The following is a 12,212-nucleotide window of genomic DNA, read 5'->3' on the forward strand; positions in this document are numbered from 1 at the left end:
TACACACGTCCCTAGTGAATATGTCGACACTTTTTTAGCTTTAAAATATGTCGCATTAGTAACTTTTACCCTCAACATTTCGAAACACTAAAAGTAGGTACTTGGAAGAAAATTACGATAAATCGACAAAATATTAAGACTAACACCCTGTAGCTATGAAACAAAGCAGAATCGGACCTACGTTGATATGAGAAATAAATCTTATTTTTACGTAAGGAATCTCCCCACGAGAGATGGCACATGGTTTTTGAAACACCCTTTATAAAATATCAGATTAAAATAGCAGAATCTATTGAATAACGTGTATATTAAATAGAATGTTATAAAATACCTTATTATAACTACATATTATATATGATTTAAATAAGTCAAAACTAGAAATGGACTAGGTACAAAAACATAACTTGCACCGAAGGTACAATAATGATAAAAATAATAATAATAAACTTAGGCTGTATTCCGTTGTATGACCAGGTTTGTAAAATACTAAGAATCGGTTCCTGAAAAATATCGGTAAAATATGAAACAGTTTGATACAATAGTAGAAATGTCAAATACCTATTGAGTTTTTTTTTATTTTGCATAAATATTCTTAAATTATAAAATTTTTATTTCATTCTTAATTCATCTTTTAAATGAAGTTTATGTTGAAAAATACTTAATAAGTAAATGAGCTGTTAAACTCGTCACACACATCAAGTACCATACCCTGCTGGCAAGCGAAACCTTGGGTCGGCGTTTACATGTATAGGAGGGAATCGCTATGGCAATTTAGTAAGTCGGGGAGAGCAAAAATACGAAGTATTTATTACATAACCACTTAATCTGACGCTAGATTCCATGCGCTTGGGAAAATACTTGCCTTTTGTCTTTATTCGGTACATCTTATTTTGCTAAGCCTGTACCGGTACCCAAGACCAGAAATGCCAGCCCTAGTATATCGCGTTCGTTTTGTACGTAATTATATGTGGAATTTGCAATAAAAATGATATTTTTATGGCATTATATGCTCCAGCTTTTTTGCTTTGGTTAAATTGGTGAAAATAACGACAGATATTTTTCAAGAACGATATTCCGTAATAATAAGAATTTTAGGCAAATCATAGAAACGGAACAAATAACAATAACCAAGGTAAGACGGAATACAGCTTTAAAAAAAAAACAATTTATATAATTTGAATAAAATTGAAGAAAAAATATGGCAACAACGCTAAACGGTTGTGTTGCCAGATAGCATAAATATCAAAAAACGATACTTATAAATCTTAATGACATTTTCGTTGCTTCACAAAAAAATAATGTCCAAGGTTGTCAAAAATATAGATGTAAATGCATTGAAATTGGAAAAGTACTACTGGAATATGATCAAAATCGCTTCATTCAAAACATTAGAAAAATCGCGAAAATAAACATCAATTTTAAAATTTACTAGTAAGATGTGTATTAATATTCCTTTGGGAAAACATAAAATACGGCAAATTAAAAGAAATCTACTACAAAATAACTGCACGTGGCAACATCGCCAAGAAATAGACAGGAACAATGTTGCCGCTTACTCGAATATCTTTACTGTTAACGAAAAATATTTAAAATATTTTTGGACTTGTTTATTCCAAATATGACTATTTTTTTCTGTTTTATTTCTCTGGATCGCTTATCTTTTCCCAGTCGTCGTCGGTACTGCAAGTGCTGCTTCCGGGTGTACAAGGACTAGCACCATCACCTTTGCACTTATGTTTTTCCTGTGAGTTTGGACTGAGCTTTTTTGAACTTACTGACTTGTTTTTCTGCTCCTTTTCATAGTCTTCTAGTAAAGCAATTTGTTGTTCCTCAGTTAGGTCTACATTTGCTGAAAAATACTCTGAAAACATATGTTGTGAGTTGTGAGGTAAGAATTCTTTGTTTCTAAACTTACCATTTTCCCATTTTAGACCTTCACCTTCAGTTTCATTATTTTCTTTGTTTTCTATTTCTTTTTTATCCTTTTGTTTGTTTTTATCAATAATTTCTTGTCTAGCTAGCTCATCTTCTAGTAATGCCTTCTTAAACAAATATCTAAAACACAAACATATATTATGTTTCAATATATAAACATTTTTTATTCAAAATAATACCTTTTCCAAAACAACTGATGTTCCAAAATTTCTGGTACCAATTTAGCATAGAATTTCTTTAAAACTTCAGAGCTATTAACATGTTTGGCAATTCTGTCATCCGACAGCTGATCAGTATCTAATATTTCCAACCAACAATCATACTGTTTTTGTAGTTTGGGTTCTGGATCGTACATGTATGTCTCTGGATTACTTTGTAACTCATACAGAGCTTTCTAGAATAATTACAAAAGATAGTACTACTTTTTCTATAAATCCCATAGTTATACAACTACCTGATATGAGTTAGGTTCATGCGTTTCAGAATTTTCGATAATAAGTATCTCAGTATCGCTATCATCAGGACTAGGATTTAATACTGTGTTCATTTGACCTAAGATTTAGACAAAAATGTTATAAAAACTTAGATTTATGCAGTACACTTACCCAAAAAAGTGCTGAAACTTCTCTTAACTGAATTAACAGTTGAATCAGGAGATTCAAGCTATAACAAACCATCATATAATATCATCAAAAGAATACCTATATGATTCTTACACTTAGTGTTTTTTCCACAACAGCTCCTGCTGATGATGCCACATTGGTAGCTTCAGTTTTTACAGCCGTACCAAACTCCTCTAAATCCTTTTTGACAAATTCTAATACTTCCGTACTCTAGAAAAATTTTGTTTAACTAGAGGATTTAATTATATAATAAGATCCTTACAATATTTTTGGCTGTACTCAACCAAGAGTTAAACCATCCATCTTTGTTGGTACTGCTAAAATTGAATAGATTGTTACAAATATTTTGATAAGATGGAGGTAGTGATAAATAATAAACAATTGTTTTAACAACTAGCAATTATTGCAAGCACTTGCTAACTTCCAATTAAACAAAGCATATAGCATTATGAAATTGATATCACTGGAGAAAAAAATTAACAATTATTAGTTTGGTACATATGGAGGTCCTTTCATGAATATAAATTATTAATGGCTTAAAAAATATACTTAAACACCTTTAAATTATATACATACTTCTCAGAGTTTTCAGACATGGTTTATAATATATATATAATAACAATAAACACGATGTACGCACTAAAAATTTATCCAAAAAGTTAAAAGTTGACAAATATTTCTTGACAAGTTACTTGTTCTTGTTTTCCTTTTTTTTCTCTTCTACCACAGAATATACTAATGAAATCTTCTACATTCTACATGTCAAATGTCAAAGCAGCAGACTATATGTATGCAACTAGTTAAATCATACCAGATCATACTTAAATTATAAGGCTATAAATTGCTATGAATACTTCTTTAAAATTTCCATTATTTTATTGTTGAATAATTAACTAAATTAATTTTTAATTAAAAAAGTAGCTTAAAGGGTATACCGTTTAAGAAGAAAAATATTTTGACCCTAAAAATATTTTTAAAACTTAACGTGTATGTTTAGTAACCTAACTTGACCTAATTATTCTCTTATTTTATAAGAAAAGTGTACAATATCTTTATAAATCATATAGATATATAAAAATATATTAACATCCTAAAAGTGTATATTAAGGGTATTTCCATAAGAAATTATGTATCTGTTAAGAGACTACCTAGACTTTAGTTAGACTAGAAGTTCTCTTACCAGAAAATCAATATGAATTTTTCGAATAATCATTGGTTTTGGGACCATACAAGCCTTTAACATCCATAATATCCTTGTTTATATACCTTATATACCCTTGTTTACATTACTTTTAAATACATATACAAGGGTAATATAAACTAAAGGGCCCTGTTTGAAAAAAGTTGATGATGGCAGTTCAAATACGAAACGGCGGTTTGAATTTTTTTTCAATAATGGAATTTAGTATAACAACCTGCATAAAATTAACCAAGAAATTTTTTGAAAATATTAGGATGCATGTTAAATTTGAACTTCTTAAAATCTATGACGTCCTTTTAAAAGAAAACGTTCAAAATTCGAAGCATGAAAATTAGATTTAAATATTCTTTAAATCTTAAATCTAAATGATAAAAAGCAAATAAGAATTTAATGACATAATATTAATGACATAATAAAGAACTTTATTGACATCATTTAACAAACTAAACAATTTCAAAGCTGAATAACAGTAATCCTAAAACTAGTAATTATTTAATAATTCAGATTAACCATTGTATTTGCTTCTTATCTATATACAAAGTTAAATAACACAAATGAGTAATCCCGAATGGGCATACTGCCATAGATACAACGAAAATTAAATAATAATGCCTCAAATATGAAATTTACCACTTGTGGAAGGCAGGATATATTTTTAAACTGTTGTTTCTTAAGTTACTGATAGCACTATTTGTATAGGTCAGTGTTTACATCTAAAATACTCTATAGAATTTTGAAAAATCCAAAATGTTGAAGGCAAACTGTAAGCATTCACTTGTGCTTATTGTCTGTGTCTTAAGTTTGCTTCTTTTCCATGATCAGGAGTGTTTTTCCTAAAGAAATGGAATTATTAATCATTGATTTTTTTCAATTTAAAAGAAAACATTAAACTTACTGGTCTGGACTTTGATCTGTGTCACTTTCTTCCAGTTCAGTTTTGTTTCTTTTCTTCTCATAGATGATTATGACAGCACATAAAACTATAACTTCAGCACAGATACCCAGGAATGGCCATAAAGCAGCATATTTGTCTGAAAATATTTTTTAAGAAAATATTTTTTAAAGAAATATTTGCCTTTGTTGAGAAAAGATATGTTATACTTCTTAATGTCAACATCATCACATTATTATGAGTTATTTGTTATTTCCATTTATTTACTGTACCTAAATGTATATCCCATATCCCATAGGGATTTACATTGATCTACTACCGTATGATCAAATAAAATGTCAGTGATGGCTATCAAATGAAGATTGCTGTCATTTTATATGAAAAATTATATGGGAAATGTCATTTCCAAGCCGTTTTCTTTTTTGATCATACGGTATCATGAACTACATTGATCTACTCTTATATCAACATTTCTTAAATAAATGAATGTATTGATTTTTTGTGCTTAGATTATAGATATCACTAATTTACCTTTAACTCGCACCATACTTGTTGATTCTCCCAAATCTTGAGAATAATATTTGTTCTGGGCAATACAATAATATAAACCCCTATCAACTTTGTCAACTTTCTCAATGAGCAGCGCCCCATCTTCGACAGTATTTCCACTTTCATCAACATAGTCTTCAACAGTGATTCTTTCATCGCTTGTGCTCACTGAACCATTGTAGTAACCGGTCTCAATTTTCCAAGACAACTGGGGATATGGGTGACCCAAAACACTACATTCAATTCTCAGTTTTTCCTCTTCTACTACATTTATATTTTCAGTCTTGATTTTTACAGCAATAGTTGCTAAAAAGTATTAAATAAATAAAGTCCTGCTATAAAAAAAAAACAAGTAATATCACTACTTGTAATATTATGAACTTACTTGCTACAAATATATTTTCAGTGTCTTGAACAGCTCCTTTTACCAAAACACCACATGACCAGTTACCAGCATCATGATTGGTTGTTTCAGTCACTTTTAAAGTGTGGTTACTTCCCTGTGTCAAAAGTGTAAATCGATTTTTCAAATTGTCCACCTCGCTCAATAATTTACCTTCCTTTCTCCTATATAAAAAAAAATACACACAGTTAAATCCTACTCTCATATTTTATTCATATAGCGGTTGGCATACCATTCTACACCAATATTATCAGCATTTTCTGAAGTTGTTACATTGCAAGTAATTTTTAGTTCCTTCTTGACAGCGAAAATCACAGATTTTGTTTCAGGTGAAGTATAAAAAGCATCAATTGAAGCTGCAGGGAAGAAAAACAAACAATTTTATTAATGTAGTGAAAATTTCTTATCAAAACAAGAGTAAAATCAATAAAGAGATTCTAATAAGCAGTTTAAACACTTGTCATAATACAACATCCTTGAAATTTACTGCTTGATGTTAATCGCCCAATAAAAAGTTATTTCAATAGATATGATTTACGTAAATGATAATAAAATAATAAGTATAAAATCTAAGAAAGAAATAGGGTCTACAAAACGGATAAGAGCCTTATTTTTTATAGCTATTAGATATCTAAACTAAAACTGGAGACTGGAGGCAATTACTTGTTGCCTTGATTAAGGCTTGTTGTATCTGCTGGAGACCTATCTGACTCCAGGACATACAGCCCGAAAAAACCCGTATATATCAAGGAAAACTTTGTTTATGATATTCAATACGATATTAATGTAAAAAAAATGAATGATTAATTGAGGACAGTTGAATAATTTCTTTTGAAACATTTCCTGGCAGGTTATGGCAAAAAACGAGTCCTCTTGGATGAGGGTTATTATAAACAAGATTCTTATATTACCTGTTTGTGATGCTGCAGTTTTAAAAATGAAAAATAAGGCACACAACAATAAAAGTTTCATTTTGAAGGCGTAGTCCTCCTATGCCTTCACTTCAAGCAGAACAAAACGTTTGACGTTTGGCAATTATTCAGACGATTCAATCTAATTTTGGACACTGTCTCATCCGAATTTAGCTAACCAATCGTCCCAACCGTCGAACTTGCGCTTAGAGAACTGAGGAAATTCGTTCGATAGGTGAAAATGAAACAGAGGCAGTACCAAAAACATCAAAATTCAAAATTTACGTAATAAAATTTATTGACGTCAAAATCATGTCAAAATCAAATAAATATTTGTGACATCTATCATGAAACTACTTTAATACCACTTTTTACAGGACCCTATCTACCACTTACAGGTCCCTACCTAATTCTCAGTTTACACTCTGTTTAATAGATGCCACGACCGGCCATGACCAGACCAGCATATATAGGGTGATCTGGGAGATAAGGTGATCTTCGGATTCTGGGAGAAAAATAAAGGTGAGTTTTATAAGAGAAGTACATGGTACAAAGAATACAAGGTATGATATTGCGCAGGTTGGTCGCTACTAGAGGTGGGTTGTGAAATCGCAGTCCGCTACTTTGTCACAGCTCCACCAACGTCGCAGTATGTGACTGCTCCAGTTCCAAGAAAATCGCAGTGACATTTCGGAGCAGTTTACAAGTTTAGGACATCTGCGCTCGTGAGTAGCAATAGGAGCAATAGCAGGCAATAGTGTAAATTCTGAAAATGCTCCTAGCCCCGTCGCCCGGTCAGACTGTTCCAGTCACAGTCGTCGCAGGTCGCAGTCGACTGGAGCATAGTATATTGAGTATATTCTGTGTACTGGAGCTGTTGGGAGTTTGGGAACGGGAAACGTAGCAGCGTTCGCTTTTTCTTTCATGAATCTAAATAAGATATTTATGTATTATATATTAATCACAAACAGATGTTTTTGACAAAGGTAATTTTTAACTTGTTAGTATGTTTATTTGTTAGTTAATTTTGTATCTGTGTTTTGTTGTATATCCTAAATCTTTTATTTGATCTTATACATTCATATAAGTTTTATTATTTATATCTATTTTTAAGGTCTGATGATGGCTAAATAGCCGAAACCGGTCACTAATAAAGATTTTTTTGACAGTTTCGACTTTGAATTGAATATAACATTAAGTTTTTACCATGGGCCACCACTCTGTGAAAATGAACAGACTCTTTAAGATATTTATAGCAAAGTGCTTGGTACTTAGAAACACTCAAATTCTTCTGAATAGACTAAAAAAATATAGCAACATCTATCAAACTAAGACATCAGTATAGTACCGTACAGCCGCGATTTTAAGAGCTCTAGGGGCCCGTAGTTCGGAAAAGTTCGAATCTTGTTCGCAAGGGCCCGGGAGGCTTGGGGCCCGTCGGTGACTTACCCCGATTGCACAGACGTTAAAATCGCCACTACTGATCGAAATAAAAAACGGCGTCCAGTTGGCTTGGAAATGACAATCGATAACATTCCCCATAAATTTTACATATAAAATGCCAGCAATCTTCATTTCATAGCTATCGCTACGCCGTTTTTTCGATCATACGATATAAATAAGTAAAAACTAGACGATGATGTTGCCTATCATAATCACACCTATAGTCCTGTACTTTTTAGTAAATGCAACGAACGGTGCCGAACACCGAGTGCGATTTTTCGGAGCAATTAACCTATAAAACTACATTTTTAATTTATAGGTTAATTGCTCCGAAAAATCGCTGCTACTTGTCACAGTGCTTTTATTGGAGCAGTCGCAGAGCGTAGCAGCTCCACAAAAATCGCAGACTGGCCCACCTCTAGTCGCTACGTCACAGGTGATAACAGGCGCTATTGGTCAGCACGCTCCGCGCGCCAGTTCAAATCGTCAAGATATTGTTATAAACCTGTTTTTTTTGTTTATATACCGTCATTGAATTATCGCTAAGCAAGTTACTGTGGAGCAGTGCATAAGGAGTCGGGCTAGGAAGCGAGAGACCGGAGTTCGAATCTCGGCCGGAACATCACTTTTATTTATTTTTTTAAATACTGTTGTATTCTATAGTTTATTTTGTAGTATAAAAAAAGAACTATTTATTCTGTTATTTTTTAATCTCCGTTATTAATATAAATTGATTGTTAGTACAATACCTCATTTAATATAAAATAATATTCTACTTTTTGAAATGTATCGGGCCCTAATTATACCTAAAAGTAATATATTTTTAGTGATATACCATATTGTAAACTATTTAATATTTCAGTCACTTAAAAAGTTAATTTGCATTGAATAATTGCCTACCATTAAAGGAAATTTGAGCTATATAACCCTTGATGGGCATATTCTGGGTATGCAAATACTTCCTTTAAATTTTGGGCGTCGTTCAACCGATTTATTCTCAAAACCAGAAACATCTACATATAAAAAGAAGCACAGGTCACTAATTATAATAAACTGCACCCTTGGTATTACTTCCACTAATTATAATAAACTTCACCCTTGGAATTACTTCTATCACAATTACAATACGTTCATCTGCATTGGCATTTTCTACTTTTCGATGGGAAACAATAAACTTCCCAACATTTTTTAAATGATGTAACGATTCCTCTTGTGGTTACTTTTCCATAGATATCCTCATCTCTGTCCTCATGTGAATTCAGAGGCAATATAAATGAAAATTATTTACCATAAACATCGCAAACTAAAAACCTAATAAACAATTTATACCGAATATAGAAATAAATTTAGTATTTTTACCTATTATCGTCCAAGTCCATGTTAATAGATAATTATTATTTTTAAATATATTTTTGGAACTGCTGGTTTTAGTAATTATTAAATTAAACGAACTAAAAAGTCTTAAAAATAAACAATTCTTAACCATAACCCCAAAAATGCAGATCTCCTGTCAACTTTCTTTATTTTTTATTTATTCATTATTTTCCTAGTGACGTCACAGGTGGTATGCGCGAACTGAACGAAATTGGAGCCGCTATCGATCATACCTTGTATTCTTTGTACCATGAGAGAAGTATATGACTAAAATGTACGGTTTTTCACATATTTAAAATTTTCTAGAAATAAAAAACAATTTTTAAATTACAATAAAAGGTACCTGTAATATATTTATATAGAAATAATAAACTACTTATTTCTTAATCAAGTATATTGATTCTCAACTAAACACTAATTACAATAATAACGTGGTGGTTTCTACATCACTAGTTTCTACACTCAGACGAAAAAACGCCATTTTTTATATCGTCTGTCAGAAACTCCGAAATATGTGTATAATAAGTTACCCGGTATAGCCTAATATGGAGTTAAATTAACTATTGTACTTTAAATCAAATTAAAACTTGATCCAGAAAGTTATACAGTGTGAGACAAAATTAATATTGAACATTGGTCACCTTTAAAAGCATGTTACTCTTTTATTTTAAATGGAAGACCCAGTATAATATTCCGATATTCAATGGACAATTCATGTCTCTTCAAAATATTATTAAGGCTGCCTACCCCCAAACAGAGATTTTCCTAAATATTTTCATTTACATGATTTGATCTGAGTAGATCTTTATTATTTGATAAAATCTAGGTGGCTGTGATATGGTCTGACGTTACTTCAACATAGCTGTCGAATTAGTCCAACTTTAACAACTAGTTATCAGTTAAAACAAAAAAAAATCTCAGAAATTTGCCGAAAATGCAAACTTATCCTACATCAGAGAGAATTGATATGAATGATATGATTCTATTAGTTGGTGAATGCAGTGTGCATTCATCAATTAATAGAATACTTAAATGCTCCTGATTTTATCTAGTCTTTTTTTTTATGGAGATATGTTAAAGACAGTGTTTACAAAACTCGACCAACTATTGCAGGGCCTATTTTTCATCTGGTCGTGCCCTAAGGCCCAAGCAAAAATTCGGGCCCTCTTTTCCAATAAAATTCAAAAATTCTCTTGTTAGTTTGGGTTAAAAAATAAAATACTTATTTTTATTTTTTTAATAATTTTAAAAAGTAAATAAACATTATTATATTCAACAAAATAAATAATAATAAAAAATTATATCAATCTAAAGCTTATTTTATTTAATTCTATTTTCCTTATCAAATCAAATCAAAATATTTATTTATCAGTATTAAATGTTATACATTTTAATATACAAATGTAATATATATAAATACCGACAAAAAGGAATACACCGCGATTTTTAGAACCGATGCACAAGGCACATTTTCCAATGGCTGTGAGGTGTATCCTGACATAATTTAAATCATAAAATATATACTTGGGATATATTTAATGAATCTTAATCTTAATATAACAACAAACAATACCCAACTAAATAAAAGAAAATACCTAACAATTTGAAATTATAATTTTAACTACAAGTAAAATATTAAATATAACACATATAATAAAAAAAATAAATCAGTTATAATTTAAACTAAGGAAAAGATGGAACGGAACGGGCAGGCGCAGAAGGGGGAAAAAGACAAGAAGACGGGAATCAAAAACGAACAGACCATAGAGAAAGTATACCATAGAAAAAAAATATATCTAATTTAAGATAACTATAAAACTATTAGTAATAGAAGGTTGTAACAAGTTTTAAAAACTTTTTCAATATTTTTTCTTTATTTCATACGCAGATACTATGTAAAAATTCCTTCAAATAAAAAAGTTTCTTGCTTACCGAAAACCATGATACAATAAAGTTAATGTTTGAAGTTTCATCCATTGTCCAAAAAAAAATACGCTCATTATGGAACTTTAATTACCTCAGCTATCACCGCCTATATGTTCCCAATCGATTAAAAAAAAAGTATGTGAATAAGTTGATTAATTTAGGAGTTATCGCGTAGGAAAGGTAAAAAAACATGGTTATACATTTATATGCTAATAGCTTACCTTTGACATACCTGTTAAATTCACGCAGAGAACTTTCTTTAACAAATGTAGGAAGATTATTCCACAAATTAACAGCTACATAACTAAAAGATTTTTGAAAATTTGCAGTTTTATGTAAAGGAATTCTAAAATTACCTGCGCTGCGTGTCGGATAACCGTGAGACTGTGGGCTAAACAATTGTCTTAAATAAGATGGTTCACCGGTTGCCATTAATCTATAAATCAGTGAATGCATATGACACAGTCGCCTATATTCCATGCATAAAATTAAATTATTATTTAAATGTGGAGTTATATGGCTTCTAAATGTAATATTTAGATTTCTAAGAACCTCAGCACTTGGGCTAGCTTACTCAACTGCAGAATACGGCGCACCGATCTGGCTCAATAGTGCGCATACCCAAAAGGTAGACACACAACTAAATGAGACCATGAGGATAATCAGCGGAACGCTAAAATCGACTCCTACCGATTGGCTACCAATATTGAGCCATATACCTCCTCCAGATTTCCGGCGCAAGGCAGCGCTTCTCCGAGAATATAAACGTATACAAGGCAAACCTCAACTTCCCATACACCAGGATACGGATAAAGCATGCAGAAACAGATTACGATCCAGAAGACCACCTATAAGAACTGCAAGAGAACTGCACACGTCACAGTTTGACCCCATAGACTATTGGGAACGAAAATGGACAGACTACCGCCCCCCGCAAGGCAGAAATCTTCCGTGC

At 31.4% G+C, this 12,212-nt stretch overlaps 2 protein-coding genes across 3 annotated transcripts; both read right to left on the minus strand.

The window, feature by feature from the left end:
- Window positions 1-288: 288 nt before the first annotated feature.
- LOC115882938 (BSD domain-containing protein 1-like) lies at window positions 289-3,312 on the minus strand. 2 transcript variants are annotated; one of them, XM_030901206.1, is made up of 8 exons: window positions 3,135-3,312; window positions 2,821-2,875; window positions 2,652-2,768; window positions 2,541-2,598; window positions 2,390-2,487; window positions 2,115-2,329; window positions 1,916-2,055; window positions 289-1,861 (listed from the first exon to the last, which is right to left on the minus strand). In XM_030901206.1, the coding sequence occupies exons 1-8, from the start codon at window positions 3,152-3,154 to the stop codon at window positions 1,638-1,640; spliced, it is 927 nt and encodes a 308-aa protein (XP_030757066.1). In that variant the 5' UTR covers window positions 3,155-3,312; the 3' UTR covers window positions 289-1,637. The 2 variants fall into 2 exon arrangements, with proteins under 2 accessions (XP_030757066.1, XP_030757067.1); XM_030901207.1 differs by having other exon boundaries at window positions 2,821-2,872; window positions 3,135-3,297.
- An 848-nt stretch (window positions 3,313-4,160) lies between these two features.
- LOC115882939 (basigin) lies at window positions 4,161-6,844 on the minus strand. Its single transcript, XM_030901209.1, has 6 exons — window positions 6,515-6,844; window positions 5,836-5,959; window positions 5,586-5,767; window positions 5,183-5,506; window positions 4,655-4,790; window positions 4,161-4,592 (listed from the first exon to the last, which is right to left on the minus strand). Exons 1-6 carry the CDS (start codon window positions 6,573-6,575, stop codon window positions 4,541-4,543), a joined length of 879 nt encoding a protein of 292 aa, XP_030757069.1. The 5' UTR covers window positions 6,576-6,844; the 3' UTR covers window positions 4,161-4,540.
- Between the last annotated feature and the right edge of the window lie 5,368 nt (window positions 6,845-12,212).

The sequence above is a fragment of the Sitophilus oryzae genome, unplaced genomic scaffold, assembly GCF_002938485.1.
Source record: "Sitophilus oryzae breed Bouriz unplaced genomic scaffold, Soryzae_2.0 scaffold_1801_pilon_pilon, whole genome shotgun sequence".
Lineage (NCBI taxonomy): Eukaryota > Metazoa > Arthropoda > Insecta > Coleoptera > Curculionidae > Sitophilus > Sitophilus oryzae.